At 30.9% G+C, this 18,967-nt stretch overlaps 1 protein-coding gene across 1 annotated transcript in view; it reads left to right on the top strand.

The window, feature by feature from the left end:
* Positions 1 to 8,163: 8,163 nt before the first annotated feature.
* The window catches only part of LOC105198748 (ATP-binding cassette sub-family D member), a 105,269-nt gene continuing 94,465 nt past the window's right edge, over positions 8,164 to 18,967 (top strand). Inside the window, exon 1 of the mRNA XM_039454681.1 lies at positions 8,164 to 9,000. Within this exon, the coding sequence (XP_039310615.1) occupies positions 8,435 to 9,000 (566 nt within the window). The 5' untranslated portion in view covers positions 8,164 to 8,434. The remainder of the gene's footprint in view (positions 9,001 to 18,967) is intronic.

The following is an 18,967-nucleotide window of genomic DNA, read 5'->3' on the forward strand; positions in this document are numbered from 1 at the left end:
GGCAAGCCAATCCGCGCGCTCGGTCGGCCAAGCCGGAGTGGGAGCGTTGTGGAACGCCACGGTCGGCGCGGGTGTCGCCGCGTGGTCGCACGGCAAAGTTTGGCCGTACGCGCACGTGGTCCCTTGCCGCGTTCGGTGTACGTTGTTTGGTGGGTGGAACGAAGGCGCGTGGACGGGCGTATCGTTACAAGGTTAAACAAAGTAGTGCGAAGTGAAACAAAATAAAAGTAGAAATAAGAGAGTGAGCAAAATAGAGACAGAAAGGTCAGCGTTTTCATTCTCTGGAGCTAAGACGGCGCGTCTCTCATCAGATAAACGAAGAGCTCTCATTTGAATGTTTGTATAGATTTGGATTGCCTAATGTTGAGTGCGAGGAAATTCCAGAAGGATGCGTCTGTATAAAGGAACGATCGTTGAAAGGTTAAAGTACAGCAAGAGGTTAAGTCGAGATCTAAAGGGGAGGCGCGAGAGACGTTTGTTAACAAAGCGGAAATCGGAAACAAAGTAGGATGGAGAAATAGAAGTGAGGATGTTGAAAAGTAGGGTGCAAGTAAGATAAGCTCTTCGGTAATCTGAGAAGAGCCAATTCAGCAAACGATAGAAATGAGAAACATGTTCGTCCCTCCGCAAATTGTATATGAACCGCACGCAGAAATTCATAAGGTGTCTGAGTCTTAGTCTCATTTCCCCGTTGAGATCAGTGTAAGCTACAGCACAGTAGTCAAAATGGGGAAAGATCAGAAAAGTCACCAGGCGGATACGCAGAGTGCGAAAAAGACTGTTCCTAAATAATTTTGGAAGCGGAATATTTTGGCCTCCAAAATATTCCGCTAACCTTCTTAAAAATTTGACTCACGTTGTCTGTCCAACTGAGGGTGGAAGACCCCGAGACTAGTTGCGCCTTTCACGAGCCCGATGGGATAACCGTTTAAATGGAAAACGACATCTTGACGAGAACGGATGCCATTGACATAGCGAAAGCTGCTCATTAGCATTGCTTTGATCTTGCTGGCGTTAAGACTCAAGTGGTTTGCGCTAGACCACCTCTCTATGGTAGTAACGTCCTCCTGCAAGCTCCCCACAGCGTCCTCGAGGTCACCAGTTCAGGGCAGGCTCTCTGAAAAATAGAATATTGCGAAAATTTGTCTATCAGAAAATTGTGACGCACGGAATAGAATAGAGATAAATTTTTTACAGTTATGCTGGCAAACGGCATCATGGAAACAGAAACCCCAAAAGGCAGTCAGTCAGCGCGAGAGAACGGAGCTCCACAAATGCTAGTGAAATTGGCACTCACCGAGAATCCTCCGGAACGCGGTGTCCGATCATGAGTTTTGGAAACACAGCACTGCTCCGCGTCTGAGTGCGCAGGCGCAATGTCTGATTGCAATGTCAGCCTCTCGAGAGCTCGATGAAATGTGCAACAAGAAACTGCAGAGAGCTCGGCAATAATGCAGTCAGGGTACTCACGGATGTGGAGATTGTGTCAAAATCGAATTGCCCTTGACTTTGGTCTAGAAAATAAGAGCCCCGGAGGGCAGCAAGCAGCAGAAAAACGTATCAGAATACAGAGCACACAGAGACACGTCCACACGCTACTTACTGGAAACAAGAGAGGTGAGAGAGAGAGAGAGAGAGAGAGAGAAAGAGAGAGAGAGAGAGAGAGAGAGAGAGAGAGAGAGAGAGAGGATGGGTAGAAAGAAAAAAAGCATCCGACCGGGGCCAATCCTGAAGATCAACGTCTTCGCCTGGGATAAGACCCAGCCATCGGTTAAACTATACTTGGAGGTCTGAGATTTGGCGATCGCCAATGAGCGAGTCTTGCCGACCAACAAGATAAATTTGAGAGCAGGAACTCCGATTTCGTGTCTTATATAGACAAAATATGTAGACAAGAGGTGTCGCAAGACCTCTGTATGTTCGCGGAAAATTTGGTGCGATAGTTTTTCATAACGCGTAGCCCTTAGGATACCGCACCGAGCGTTGCACGGCTCAAGCCACAGTTTGCGCAATGTGTTCGTAGGCGCTTGTAGAAACCGCGCGACGCGGAGATCGTATATGTTAGGGCCGTATTGTGATTTCTCTCGGCTTCGCGATTTATATAAATAGCAAAATTTTATTAGAATTGTAGCGATAATGAATTATGATTTCAGTATGGCTTTGAATTTTGTTTAATTAGTCGGAAAGCATTTCCGAATTTGATTTGCTATTTCCAAACAAGTTCAACAACGGATGGAGTGAGAAAAGAAAAACAAAAATTTTTTTCCACCAAACGTAACAATTTTAATAAAAAAATTTAATTTAATGTTATATCTATTAAATTAAATTTTATAAATACTTTAAATATAAAAATAAAATATTTTTAAAAATTAATTACATTTTACATTTATTATTATTTTGTACTATTATTTTGTACATTTTACATATTTTCATTTTTACATAATTTTTTTATCTATAAATTTTGCATTTTATATATAATTAAAAATTAATAAATTGATATTTTAACTAAAATATAAAATTTTTTATTTATTAATAACAAGTTCCTAACCTACACACATGATTCAAATTTACTTACCAGAGAGTGCTGAGGTCTGCACTGCTTCTATGCTTGTCCAAATGAGGGATTTATTTTGACATTTATTGTAACTCTTGATTTTTTCTAACGTACAATTATGTATTGGGGATATGAAATGAATAAATGTACGAATATATATCACACGTTCTTCAGACACATTATTTCTTATTTCATTGCCTTCGTCCTCATAATAATAATCTTTCTCACACATATTTTCAATATTTATTATAATCATTTTAAGGTAAAACCGGTCATGATACACAAAAACAACCAAAGCGTGTGTAAACTCTTGAAAACTGTTAAAAATCAGTTAAAAGAGCTGGCGTAACGTGGGCGCAGGCGTAGGAAATAAAATTAATTTATTTCTCTTGCGCCTGCGCCCACGTCGTGCAAATAAACCTTAAAAAATAAAATTTGTGCACCAGTAGAAATACGAGATAACTATACTCGATATAGTAGTTTTAAAATCGATTTTGTAAATAAATATTTACACATTTTCTGTATTTGATCGGCTTTGGTCTAATTAGCTTATAAGTTCGTCATTACAACAACGATGAGCTAAGATTCTTAAATGTAGGTAAATAAATTGTAACTGTAACAAATATTTAAAATTAAAATTTTAAATATTTGTTATAGTTATAATTACAGTTTATTTAAGTACATCTAAGCATCTCAGATCATTGTTGCTGTAATAATAAATTTATAAGTTCAAGTTTCAATTAGACCACAGCCGATTCAATACAGAAGATATGTGTCATTTATTAATTAAATCTAACTTTTTCTTATTTTTAAAAGAAATAGAGAAGATAATAAAAGCACACCAGTCAGAAATAGTTTCTCGAAACGATGTCAAACATTTTCGAAGTTTTTGTTAATTTTGATGGATTTTTCATTTCAATTTTGAGTAACTTTCGACTTTCATTCGACATCGAAACGTCATCGTTTGGAAGAGTTATTTTGATGTTTTTTGAGAACAAAAATTCAAGAACAAAAAAGTAATTTATTTTTTCTATTTTTAAAGAATTATTTTTGACTAGGTAAAATGATTTAAAAATCGAGATTGTTTCGATATTGGTTCAAATTATGATTATTGTTGTAGGTATACTTTTCTATTTTTGTTTATTTAAGATAATAACGTCATCAACTAAATTTATTCTTTAAAAAATCGCTTTTTTCTATGTTTAAAAATGGAAATTTTTACTTTTCAAAATAATTATTGAAAATTATTTTTTAACAAATAAAGAATGAATAAAGAAAACTTTTCTTGGAATTTTTCTGATTTTCTGTATATTTTTTGAAACAGTTCTCAGATTTTTCAATGTAAACCTTAAAATATACTAGGGCAAGTCAATATATAAGTTGCAAAACTGGATAGAGGCAATAATAATCAAAGTAACAAAGTAATTTCCTGACATTTATTTCACTTTTCGATATAATCACCCTGTACATTCAGATACTTATCTTATCTTTTTACAAGTCCTTGAAAGTCGGCGGCAAAGAAGTCTTTCGGTTGCTGTCGCAGTCAACGTGTAACCTCTTGGCTTACGGCATGATCAGTTTCAAAATGATTTTGAACTTAAATGCTTTTTAGGGATCCAAACAGATGAAAAATTTTTCTACCTGTGGTGCAAATGGCTTGCCCCTCCCCCGCCCAAACGTTTACTTTTCACACAAAACAATATTGAAAATAAAAAAAACTCATTTTAAAAAAACTGTTTTCTTCTTTTTCTAAGTATATCTCAAAATCTGTACGAGAGCACTAATTGATTTATAAGGAAAAGTTCTACTTTTGCCTCTATAACATATATCAAGGTCAACATGATTAGAGCCGGATCCCTTACAGTAAATAATTACCCTCATTTTAGTTATAGTTATCTAAATATTGGACTTTTTTACAATTTTCTCATTTTTTGAAGCTTATAGAAAAAATAGGAGACAAAACACTTTTGTTATTTTTCTTTTTATCTGATACCCCGCTGTTCACATAAAAAAATTGATGTATTTTGTTCATTTTGTGATAAAATTTTTGCTTAAACATGAGAAAAATATAAAAATAGTATCTCGGGAGGAATCCAAAATAACATAAAAACTAGATATTAACACTAGGGAAAAAGTTATAATGACGCAAAAGAAAGCGCATTTCAAGCTGAAGAGAATGGCTTTTGATTAATTCAAATAGGACTAATAGAATAACAATTAACGTAAAAATTAATAAAAATTGAAAAATCATACAACTTCGATTTAAAATGGTCGCTGTGTAAGCAAACGTAAAGTTAAAGAGATTTTAAGAATTAATTTTAAATTTTCAAAACATAGATAAGTGATTAGAATATCAAAATTTTAAAAAATTATGAAGCAACCAATTAATTCTAAACTGGTTGGAATGATACCATTAGTTACTCATTTCAGATAATGTTTTAAAAAAATAAACAGTTAACGTTTATGTAATATTTAATATTACCTTTGCTTAATTACTCATTTGAGATGATTAAAAGAAATGTTTATTTTTAACATTTACTTAATATTTATTTAACATTACTTACTCATTTAAAATAATGATTTTAAAAAATATTTTGTAAGATTTGTTCAATATTAATTTAGTTCAGGTCAATGTTCCTATAGAAGTGCCTTAGAGAGACTTTAACCCAAACTTTTAAATAAAACACTACATATTGTACTATACTGTTTGAAAAAATATATAAAAATGAAATTTTGATTCAAAGCAAAAATTAATACGTTGATCTGTTTGACAGTTATTTAGGGTTAAAATTCAAAAAAGTCAATTTTCAAAAAATTGTTTTTCATTCAAAGTGTAAAAGTGATTGTTTTTCAAATTCTGCTCATTTAAGACCGTGCAGAGTTATGCAATGCAGCATGCCGGATAAAATAATATTAGCGAAGCTCGTGTGTTGTAACATGTGATAATTTACCGTATAATTTGCAGTTTTGCATTATTTATTCGTTGAAATTGTTGATCATTATCAGTGCATCTCAATGTATCAAGTTTTTATTTTTTGTTGATCTTGTTACTTTCCAAAGTTTTTCTTATTCACACCTTTTATGTCGTACAATTTTGTGTGGTCTCATACAATAAAAAAAATTTGAAAAATTAACACTTTCACATCTCAAATGTTCTTTTAGAATTTTTTAAGTTTCTTACTTAATTTATTTTATTGTTAGTTTTCATGTCTCTACTTTAAAATTTAAATATTTATATCTTTTAATAAAAGCATTTAAAGAAGTATATATTTCAAATAAAGTTTATTTGATTTTTGTCCGTAGAATCTAGATATATAACATTTTATAGAAGATTTCATTTAAAATTATGAAGTTACCTTTCAAGGGAAAACGGAAACAAATTTTTATTTACATAATTATTACAGAAAAACTCCTTGAGTACATAAAACTTTCTCATGAACTTTTTAATACGACAAATATTTTTAGTTATTGGTTTATTACATTTTATGTAGATCATCCTGTATATAATATATTCTTTTTTATAAAGGTATTTTAGAAGTTACACTTACATTTATTATATTAATCAGATTGTAAATATTAAATAAAAACGTACAGTATAAACACTAAGTATATTTTATATATCAGATTATAGTTTTAAAGACGGGAAAAAAACGCGTTTTTTTTCATTTTTTTCAAAAATTTTTTTGGCTTTTTTCTTAAAGGTAGAACAATTCAAAAATGTTGTAATATAATGGTACCTTATCAGTATCAAAGTTATCTGCTTTACGATATAATTTTTTAATTCTAACTCGCCATACTTATTTTCGAGTTCAAAATTTGCCATACTTTGATCCGTGAGACAGTTCAATTTTTCGTCTTTCATTTTAATTAATATTTTAAAGCTTGTATTGTAAAAATAAAAAAAATATATAATCTACATACCATGCTCATAAGATAATAGCAAATTGAAAGAATAATTTAAAATAATTATATTTATAACAATATACAAAAAAAAGTAAACTATGAAACGAGATTACACTTCAGGAGTTTACTGAATCAGGATATGATGAACTAGAGTTAAAAATCTGTGTTAATGAGAAATAACTAGGAAATGGACCGTGTAAAGTTAAACTAACGTTAATTTCTGTCTTCATGTTTCTATCCTGAAAGATTTTTCTTTCTATATATGATAATATAAGTACAAGGGAAACAAAAAGCAAACTACAAAAATAAAAAAAAAACAAAATAAATGTATTTTTTAAATTAAGTTGAACGTATGTTTCTTGATAATTGCTAATATTCGAAATTCTTCACAAAATAATTAACATAAATATTAACTTAAACTGGTCTTTAAACTAATTTTTAGGATTACTTCTTTCAAATAAGAAGACCTATTCGGTCATAGCTAGATCTTAGTGCTTTATATATACGTGTGATTTTATATACTTTCTCAGACAACCAAACTGCGCGCCGTTATTTTCGGTCATATAACATAGTTATGATCGAATAAGAGTTAGTAATATCACTTTTATTAAATTAAAATTAATTTAATAATATTTGATGCTTACTAGCATCTATATTAACCCTTTCCCTGAAAAGGAGGGGGAGATTTAGGATTACATTTGTCCTTACAACAATTTGTTTAATAATTAATAATTATTAAACTTTGAATGATGCAATATTCAAAATACAAAAATCAGCTCAATATTAATTCCAGCGCTTATACAAGTCTTATATTAATTTCTCATTATACTGTAAAATCATGTAGCATATCATAGCAAAAACTACAATTTTTTGTAAGAAAGCAAGTTTTCAGGAAAAAACTGAAATTTTTTTGTTTTTATTCCAGCAATATGAAAAAAGCGGTTTTTCATAAATTATGTATCAGATTATAAGTTTTATTAATATTTTAATGTAACTTTTAAATATAATAAGTTTAAATATCTTTTCCGAAGTATTTATTTTAGATATTTAAGTTTATTATATTCAAAGAATTACAGTTAGTTAGATTAAAAAAAATATTTTAATCATTTCAGCAACCTCTTAGTAATATTTAAAAAAAATTATATATTCTTTCAATAACTTTTCAGCAACTTTTTCATATAAGATTTCAAGTATAAGTATCGCACTTTTGCTATTACAAAGTTGTCTCAAATGTTGTAGATAATTTAATAACATTTATGAAATGTTTCACTTTCTAGTTGAAATATTTCTGAGATATCTCTAAAAAATTTCAGTGCTGTAAAAGACACTAAAACTCCTAAAATTATTCAAATAGATTAAGTCAGTCTTGACAATATTATTCCTAAAATTGTTAAAAAATTATTTTGAGTTATTTTATAAATATCTTGGAAATTTTTTCAATTTCATCAATAAATTTATATAAAAATTCATAATCTCCTAACCATTAGCTTGTTTGTTAATGATGATTCATAAATCGCTTGTTATTACATAAATCCAAACGATCAATGTGACGCATGTCACTGAGCGAAGAGGAGAGTTCAACTCATTTACTAACACACAGAGCGCTAATACTGAAATGAGAACTGAAGACAATCGTAGAGAGGGCTACGCGCGAGAACGAAGCTAGCCGTGGGGATATGACGTGTTCTCCATTGCGGCGTATCGCGCGCAAGAGTAAGCGAAGCGTTAGTTGCCAGCTGATGGCCGGTCCGTGCGGTCACGCCTGTGCGCATTCATGTAACCGCGTGTGCGTAATCGAAACAGGCGCTCTCGCTCATTCTAAAGTAGTGTGGACCGCAACGAAACGCAGTAAAGCGGAGTTGAATCGGAGTAGATGCGTCGTTGTCGCCATCATTATTGTGATTTTCGTACGGGATGCACGTTATTAAGATCTGCTAACTTGCCAATTCTCGTCCAACGACAACACAAAGACGAAGAATGTCTGTGTTCTCGAAGCTGATCGACGGCGCATCCGCGCGCAGCGGCGTGCAACAGGAGACGCTGACGTGCAGTGTCGCCGGCGCGGCTACAACACTTTATCTTCTCAAACTTATTTATCCGTTCATTGTCACTCGTCTTAAACAATCTACCCAGAAGAAAAATCATCTCTCTTACACTAAGCACAACAAAAACAATATCGGTGTTCTTCGAAACAATTCTTCAGATAACAATTCCACCGGAAATGGAGAAGGAAAACAAAGATTATCAGTCGGATTGGATTATGATTTTTTCCGACAGTTAATAATGTTATTGAAGATTATGGTGCCGGGATGGCGTAGTCGAGAAATGGGTTTATTGTCGTGCGCAACACTGACATTGTTAACGAGAACCTTTCTGTCGGTATATGTAGCCGAACTGGAGGGCCAGATCGTGAAGAGGATAGTTTTACGCGACATACGCGGCTTCGGCTTAATGCTAGCACGATGGTTCGCCATCGCCTTGCCCGCCACCTTTGTCAACTCCGCTATAAGATATCTCGAGGGTCGGCTGGCGCTTAGTTTTAGGTACGCTCCTGCTACTCCCAGTTCTTTCTTTGACATAGATGAATGAATGCTTATCTGTGTTTTTCTTGGAAAGATTCCCTTTCATACCTTAGAATCAAAAATTCTTATGCATTGAAGTGCACGCATGTTAACTGCTTCTTTTCAGTTTCTCAATTATTTTTTAAAAGTAGCATCATCCGTATCTCACCATTCTATATTTAAGACAAACTTAAAATTCATGGAAAAGAAAACAGAGAAATAGAGAAACATGCACAAATAGCATATTTATACATTCATTATCGTTCAACAGTTTCAGTACGTTTGAGATTTCATGAAAAGTTAAATATTTCACTTTTAAAAAATTGTAGGAAAATTATCAAAAATGCACTTTAAAGAGAAAAAAGTAGAACTTAGGAACTATCTTTTAGTTGCATCTCTACAATATTTTGTTCTTAAATTATAAAAATAAAAATAGATATTTTTCCATCATTTTTACTTTGAAGCGCTGAAGTTTGTTGAAATATTATTGGATAAAAATCAACAAAAAATGATTTTAAAGTAAAAGTTTAGCTTTAAAATAATTTTCTTAAGCTTTAAAATAATTTTTTTTTTTTAATTTGATGATTTTTCGCAACGATATCGAACTTCTTGTGTAAAAAAACGTTTTATACAACTTATTTTAACTTTTCAGGAATTAAGAAAAAAGATGTTTGTTATAATATGTGCTTATGTCGCATAAAGTTTTTTAACATTTCTTAAAGGCTTTTTATTCTTTTCATGAAGCAAGAGAAAATTTTAAGCGTGCTAAAACTTTTAATAGTGTATATAAAAATGTCTTTCTTTTATATCTTCTCAAATAACAAAATGTATCTGAACAAAATTGCAAAAATCTGCTTTAAATTGACAACGTACTATATCTTCAATGATTTCGAATATATCAATATTAAAGCCGCAAGCAGCAATGTGTATATGTATTTACTAACCGTTTAATGGAAAGATAGCAGCAGCATATTTATTTCGCGTAGGCAGTAATATGACAATACTGTGAGATAAATTATTAGCAATATAATGGCACTTCAATGTTGACTTCAAAGTTGCCCACAAGTTTATGGTAAGTTACTACAATTATCATATTGTGTAGGCATTAATTTGCCAAATGCAGATTCAGTTGCAATAATTCTGATACACGTGTTATGATTGATAGCAACAATACAAACATGTTGCTACCTGGGTTCTTATATTTTCTACAATTAAAATGACAGATGATTATTTAAAAGAATAAAAAGAAAACGAGGAAATATCAGGATACAGAGAATATAATTAAACGGCTATCTAAGCAACACAGACTTGTGAAAATTTTTTAATTGTTAATATATATTACATTTTTTGAATTTTATTGTGTACATATTTAGTATATTTTTAGTATATAGTAGTACATCTATAGATCGTTTGAGTATGCAAAACATACACATATATGTATTCTTATAAGTTACATATTAATTAACATTATACAATTATATACAATTAATTAACGTAAACTTCATTAAAAATATTTTTATTTTTAAAAATGTATTATCATAATATTTTTTTGGAAGAACAATTTGTTCTTTTAAAATCAATATCTTAATCTATTTTTAAAACATCCCAGCAAACGGAAATGGATTCAAAATATTTAAAATGGTTAGAAATAAATTTAAAAAATCAAGAATTTGGATTCGGCAATGACCACACAAATCCATTTTTATCCAGTTAAAGTATAAGAATTCCTTGAATCCATTTTAGTCCATGAAGTGAAATTAAAATTACGGAATTTCTATTTTTATCAATCCAAAAAAGTTATGCGGGCCATATAACGCATTTTAATCCATAAAGAGTGATTGAAAGTAATTTTTTCAGTCTAAATATTTTTACAAATTATCTGCTCTATTTTAAGCATTCTTCCTTATTATCTACAGAATACCAATGGCACAGTGCTCCCACAATATTTTTATTGCCTTTAATTCGCGCAGTGTTACTGGAGTATTCTCTTGCCTTCCAGAATTTTTTTTCCATATAGGCAAATCCAAGGACAAAACCTATTAAGCATTTTTTTATCTAACCGACGGTTAAATTTAGCGGCCTGTTCTTACTATTATTATGCCTATGGAACTTTCTCGTGTCTGTCTGACACCCGACGTGCGCGAAGTTCTTATGCGCACACGCATAAGCGTCTCATGATCGCATGTTACCAAGACTGATTTCGTTCTGATTTCAAACGACTCGCAATGATTTCACGTGATTTCTCACTTATTTTTCTTTGATTACACTGATTACGCTTTTAGTTTCATTTGAATGATTTCAAAATATATTGCAAGATTACACGTGATTACGAATTGATTTCACTATTGATTACACGTTATTACAAATTAGGTGTACACCTGATTTTATTAGTGAATGGCCTAATCGAGCATCGCCTAATCAGTAGAGGAGCCGAGTAATTCACAATTTAAATCTTATGGTTCTCTTATTTTTTACAGGTATCCTTGTTTCCCGAGTGTTGATAATTATTTACAGACAAGACTCTTCCAAAAGTCCTTGATATGTTTATTATTACCGTATAGCTGCCGCTCTCATGATTGATTGTGTCGCGAAACGTCACCGATAGGAACCAGTTTTCTTAAAAAAACTCTGCACTTTGTCTCAAGGATACAATCAATTCAATGTCGCCCACTCAAAGATGCGGAAAGATTTAAATGTGTGTATGCTGCACCCAGTTCCCCCCCCCCCTCTCTCTCTCTCTCTCGAAAAAAAAGAGAAGGTAATAAAAGAGAAGGTAGATATAAAAAATATGGCAATGGAAGTAACGAAATTAAAGAAAGAAATTGCAACACTTCCGTGTCCAAGGATATCTTGGAATGACGAAATTGACCGGGTGGAATCTTACATAAAATCAAATTATGTAGGTGTTTTCATCGTGCACTTTATTCTATTTATATATACTTGTATGTATACATACATGTACGACATACGTATATTATAAATGTCGCATAATTAATAAATTATTTTGATCATTTTTTAACAGATTATTCATTTAGACGGTGCACCTTCTCGTTCACCAAAAGCAACTCAATTTAATAATGGAAATGTTAATTATGAATTACAAATCTCATCAAGTACCCGAATTTCATGTTTAGAAAAATATAAATTTGAAAACACATTAAATCTGCCAGAACCGGAAAAAGTTAATTTTTCGGAAATTTTGAATATAACAAGAGTCAGTAAGTTTCTCAGGTTTATCAATTTATTATATAAATAAAGAAAGTCGACAACACTAACAAAAACTAATTATACAATACATCACATTTTTTAACACAAAATATTTTTCCAATAGTTCTTAACGTAATAAAGCGCCTTCCGAAGAGTTCCGGTCTATTGCATAATTTATTAGTTGACGCTGCAGCGTCTCACCCATATATGACAAAATACGTGTTTGGCGGGAGTTAACAATTTATTATTAACTAATAAATTATGCATCCGACCGGAACTCTTCGGAAGGCGCTTTGTTACGTTAAGAACTATTGGAAAAGTATTTTTTGGTACACAGAACTCTCGAATAAAGACCAGCGTTTCACCCATATATGACAAAATACGTGTTTGGCGGGAGTTAACAATTTATTATTAACTAATAAATTATGCATCCGACCGGAACTCTTCGGAAGGCGCTTTGTTATGTTAAGAACTATTGGAAAAATATTTTTTGGTACACAGAACTCTCGAAAAAAGACCAGCATCTCACCCATATATGACAAAATACGTGTTTGGCGGGAGTTAATAATTTATTATTAACTAATAAATTATGCAATCGACCGGAACTCTTCGGAAGGCGTTTAGATACATTCAGAACTGGAGGAAAAATATTTTTTTGTACACGGAACTCTATTATGTAATATTATAAAATAAATATTTTATAATAATTTTTTTTTTTTTTATTAAATAAACTATGTTAAACGCTAGAACTCTTTCTAGAACTCATCTAGAACTATAGATCTTTTAAAATCCTACAAGAATTGGGTCTGGAAAATGACGCAGGACAAACTGAGACGCTGCGTGAACCTGACGTCTCACTTTGTCCTATACGTTTTTTTCGCTTTAAAGGCCAGAACTATTTGTTTTATCTATCAGGAACTATAGAACTATTGTAAATAAAGCCAGAACTCTCAACATTTCGTGAGTTTCCACGAAATGATACGCCAGCTTCACACACACAAGCTTGTAGACATTTGATAACAAATTTTCGGCAAAAATCGAGCAAAGCTTGCAGACATGATTTGACAGTAAACTGTCGGCAAAAACCGAGTAAAGCTTGTAAATATAATTTGACAGCAAATTGTAGGTAAAAATCAAGCAAAACTTGCTGATATAATCTGGTTAGAAATTGATAGCAAAGACTGAGCAAGTTGTGCTATTAAAATCCACCCGATATTTAAACGATAATTGATTGATTATGTGTTATCATTTAAATTGTAATATAATCTGCTTCTTGATTGATAATTTTTATTAATTTTGTTTTTCTTAATAAAATCATAAGAAAAACTTTTTTTTGAAAAATCCGACAAATAATTACAAGATTTCATCCTAGAAACAAGAGACATGGAGAGAAAGCAGCATTTATTTTTAAAGATATGCAAACAACTCCGCAAGTCTTCTTTCGTCATGGACCACCTATTGAAATATTACAGCAACCTTGATGGTCTATTTAATGTATTAGAACGAGGTCTATAAACATTTAAAATCAAGATAAATGGAAAAGCAGTATATATTTCTATAGATAGATTGAAACCAGCATATCTTAAAAAAAAAAGAAAAATGATTTGTCTCTAAATTTGAAGAAACTAAAGAAACTCCACAAATAGAGATCAAGATAAAAACAGGACAAATTTCTCGCCCAATTGTCCGTTCTAAGATCCAATAAACATGGCTTTATTACAATCAATGGAGTAATGTGGCAATCATTCCAATCACACGTAAAATAAAATATTATAAAATTAAAAATCTAAAAATAAATTATAAAAGCAAAAGGAAAACGGACACACTTTAGAAAGAAAAATAAATTATAAAAATTATTATTTCATAAAAATATTAACAAAAAAAGAAATAGAAGTTTTAAATCAAAAACCAGATGGCGAAGAAACCACAAATTAGAAAGATACCACAAATAGTATATAAGGAGGAGATTTCGGAGACAACGGCATTCTCCCCAAATCTTGTCAATGGCTAATTGGAAATTAATACGAATAGATATTCAAAGTTAATACAGATTATCAATAGGAGCATATTAAATTACAATTTAAATGACGTAATCGATCAATGATCGTTTAAATATCGGGTTGATTTTAATAACTTGCTCAGTTTTTGTTATCAATTTGCAACCAAATTATGTCAGCAAGTTTTGCTTGGTTTTTGCCAACATTTTTCTGTCAAATTATGTTTGCGAGTTTTGCTCGATTTTAGCCGACAATTTGCTGTCAAGGTGCGTCTGCAAGCCTTACTCAATATTTGGCTACAATTTGTTATAAAATTATATTAACAAGCTTTGTTCGGTTTTTGCCAACAGTTAACTATCAAGTAATGTATACAAGCTTTGCTCGGTTTTTGTCAACGATTTGCTGTAAAAATATGTCTGCAAGCTTTGCTCGATATTTGCCGACAATTTATTCCCATGTTATATGTGCAATCTTTGCTCGGTTTTTGATGGCAATTTATTGTCGAATTGTGTCAACAAGCTTTGTCAAAACATAATCTTAACGCGGACACAGTTGACTCTAATTTGCTGAATATTTTTGTTTAAATTTGCTAGCAATTTGTAGGCAAATTGCTGACATTTTGCTATTTGGGTTGGAATGTAGATGAATTGCCAGTAAAAGCACTGACAAGATGCTGTTAAAGACCAATGATTTTAAGAAAGTTCACGTAATGATTAAGAGTTAAGTGCTTAAGAGAAAGTGCTTAATATAATATTAATTTTATGATTCATTATTTTTCTGATGTTTTGTAGATAAGTTTAGAACTTGATAATACTCGATTTTTATTAAAAACTGCAATTATAATGTCCAAGTTTGATTATCTACAGAGATGATAACGGAACAAAAAGAATTGTAATTCTATAACAATATGTATATACAGGTATATATATATATATATATATATATATATATATATATATACATATAAAATATTATAGCAATATAAACGTACATATTTATTTATAAAATATTTGTAATAAGTCATGAATTTAATAATACATTATTGAAATATTTATGTTAAAAATAACAAATTTCTATCTACAATCGATAATGTCATTGCCTTTCAATCTTACATCCGCGTTTCCAGAGTCCCTTTTGAAGTAATGAACATTTACCACAAAAGGTTGACGATCTTTACTAGTACTTCATCGGTGGTAAAATTCAAGTGCTAATACAAGTTTAGTACAGTCTAAGTTATTAAAATTTTATCTTAAAATATTTCATTAAATTTTTGTGTGAATAATTTTTTACCAGAGTAATGTTAAAAAGTATTAATTATCTTAATTATTTTTATGACTCACGCATTTGAACTAATAAAGACTAATAAAAACTTGGATAAATTTTGGTCATAGAAAATAAATTTTTCCTGTCAAAGTATATACTCAAGCGTTTATCGTTCAAAAACAATGCATGCTTACTGTCTCAAGTATGAATGTGTACTAACTAAATCATGTTGCTCGGATTAACGTTTTTTTTCAACGCCAATACGGAAAGTCAAGCGGTCAGGAACAAGCAAATAAGAAATAAATAAATATATACAAACGGAAGAATAAGTCATGTTAATTAAAAAAATAAATAAATAAAAATAAAATTAGCGACAAGTCAGCTATTACAATTAAAATGACACAAATTAAATAAATTTTATCAACAAACGTTTCTTAGTCTTAAGGATCAATCAATTTCTTGTCTAACTTTTTAGGTTTTGATGGAAATGGAAAATAACCTCCTGTATGTTTTGAAAAAAAATGACAGATATTGACTGGAACATGTCGCGAGATTGCTTTCTGAAATGGAAAAATTTATTATTGGGAATGGTGACTTGACTGATTCCCGTCTTTGGTGACTGATAACGGCTAAAATATTTTATACTATTGATACGCTAAAGAGAACTCTAAAGTAAATCGAAACGTTTGTGCGTTTGTAATTTAGAAATGAATAAATGATTTAATATCAATACTTGTGATTGCGCATTTTTACCCGCGCTGACTCTCATTAATCTATTTTCCACTATTTGTGTTTAAATCTTGAGAGTCCGGAACTAATTAATTGTTTTTTAATTCTATCATTATTGTTTCTTGATTTTTTAAATTTAAAATTTTCCTAAATGGCGAAGTTTACTTTGCTTGTTATATTTTGTTGTGTCTTATAGCCTACGACATACCTTCTGAATATATTTTTTTAGCAATTCTAAGTAACTTTCAAATATGAAAAACAGTTAATATAATTTTAATTGTGACCCAGTGCCGTAACTAGCCTGCGTTGCGCCCGGTGCGAGCTCTACATTTTACGTCCCTCCCTTCCCTAATACCTATATATCTAATATCCCTATCCCTAATACCTATAATAAAAAATTGAACGTTTGAATTAAAAAAGACGGTTATTTGCTGTAAATAAATTTATTTTTTATTTTTATTATCATTTATTATTATATTTATTATTATTATCTCACATTCTTCATTATATATTTATTGTAATTATAATAAACATAAATAAATTAACCAATTATTTTTTAAAACGTATAAACATTGCAATATTATGGATAATCGATATCCATGAGTTCCATGACTAAATATTCTTAAACTAAATAAAGAGTTTTTAGTGCAAAACATACAATAAAATATTAAGTCATTAAACAAGACAAAATAATAAATATTAAAATATATCAATTCTTTTACAACGGAACTTTACGAGCCTTACGCGATGCAAACTCGTCAATAATATTCTCATAATTAAGTTGTCTTGCAACCGAATTTTCTGTGGACAAAATGCATATTCGTCAGTCTTTGCTGCCCCATAGAAGATCTTAAATATGTTTTGATGAGCTTTAATTTACTAAAACTCCGTTTGCATGAAGCTGCAGTAACAGGCAGCGTTAAAAATATTCTTAAAGCTATATCGACATTTGAACAAGTTTCCACTAATGAAAATTGATGGAGTCTCTGAAGCAAGTCTAAAGAACTTGTGGATTCGGAATCAGCAAAAAGTGTGTGCGCTTGAAACTTTAAAGTTTCTAATTCAGTTTCTTATAAATTCTGCTCCATTTATGTCGTGTTTGTAATTAAGTGTTAAATCTGCCGCTTGTTTTTTTAGATTTTCAATAATAATGTTCTTTAAACTCTGAATAGATAAAAAATGAAAATCTCTAGCAATATCATTAAGTTTTTCAAATCTCCATTGAAAATGAGTTATTAAAGTGTCTATTACTTGAAAAATATTAATTTTAAAACTTTTTTTAGGTGTTATATTGCAATATGTATCCTGTTTTTTTGCTTGTCTTCTTCTTTTTACGAAATCACCTTCTATTCCTATCTTTTCACTTAATTTTAACGCTTCATGAAAGATTTTTTTAAAATTTTCATATCTAAAGTTTTGAATTTGTTTAGTCAATCCCTGTATTATTTTTGCAGCCGTGTCTATTGTGACATTTTTTAATTGTAAATTTCTATTTACTCTATCAATAGTTGTCAAAATTCATGCCCATACTTGCAATGTACATACAGATTTAAAATTTATATTTGTTAAAAGAAGTTTAGCTGTTGCAACAGTTTATGCATTAAAAGTATTAGAAGACAAAACATTTAAAGCAGTGACAACTTGTGGGAGTTGAGTATATAAAGCATTCACTGCATTTGCTTTGGACGACCACCTTGTATCAGCGTGACATTTCAAAGATATATTAACATTTTTCATTAAAACTTCCCAACGTAGAGTCGACCCAGAAAAAAACGTAAATAATCTTTGGACAATGTCAAAAAATGTTACCATGTCTGATGTAACACTAGCAGCATTTACGCCAGCTAGATTTAAACTGTGTGCTGCGCATGGTACAAATCGTGCATATTCGTTAATTTATTGAATTTTAGCTTGAACGTCGTTGTATTTTCCACTCATATTACTTCCATTATCATAACCCTGCCCTCGAACATTTGCAATATCTAAGCCGTCCGCTTTCAACTTTTGTAAAATTTCATTGAATAATCCATCACCTGTTTTTTCATGAGAATGAATAAAGTCTATAAAACGTTCTTCTATGCTAACCTTTCCGTTAAAAACTTTTACGTATCTTAAAATTTGAGACATTTGTTCTTGATGCGATACATCTGGGGTACAATCAAATAGAATTGAAAAGTACTTGGCAATTTTTACTTCTTTAATAATTTGTATTTTAACTGTAGTCCCCATTAAATCAATTAATTCGTTTTGGATTAATGGAGAGAAATAAAATGTACTTCTTTTTTTATGAGCATCAATATGCGTTTTCAATTTTAGATCATATTTTGCTATCGTATTAATAGCACTTAAAAGTATTCCTGAACCTGGTTCACCTATTTTTTCATTAGATCCTCTTAGAGCTAAATTATTCTCTACACAAAACATAATAATATCAATGTGAACTCTTAGTATATGTCGCCATTTCTCCTTTTCTTGATCTATTGCCATTTGAAGGGAGGCATCAATTGAAGATTTAGATCGTAAACCCTTTTCCAAAGTTTTCCATTTAATATAGTTTTCACGGTGTAGGACGGAGTTCTCATAGTCAGGAATTCTAGGATTTAAATGTTGCCAGTCGTTAAAACCTCGCGCTGGATTAGTGAGTAATGATATTGCGGAATTTGACGGCCATGATGAATTAAAGAGAATGCAAGGGAAACAAAATATAGCCTCTCTTTTTTTACTGTAAATTAACCACATTCGTTCTATAAATT

Source organism: Solenopsis invicta, chromosome 10 (genome assembly GCF_016802725.1).
Source record: "Solenopsis invicta isolate M01_SB chromosome 10, UNIL_Sinv_3.0, whole genome shotgun sequence".
Classification (NCBI taxonomy): Eukaryota; Metazoa; Arthropoda; class Insecta; order Hymenoptera; family Formicidae; genus Solenopsis; species Solenopsis invicta.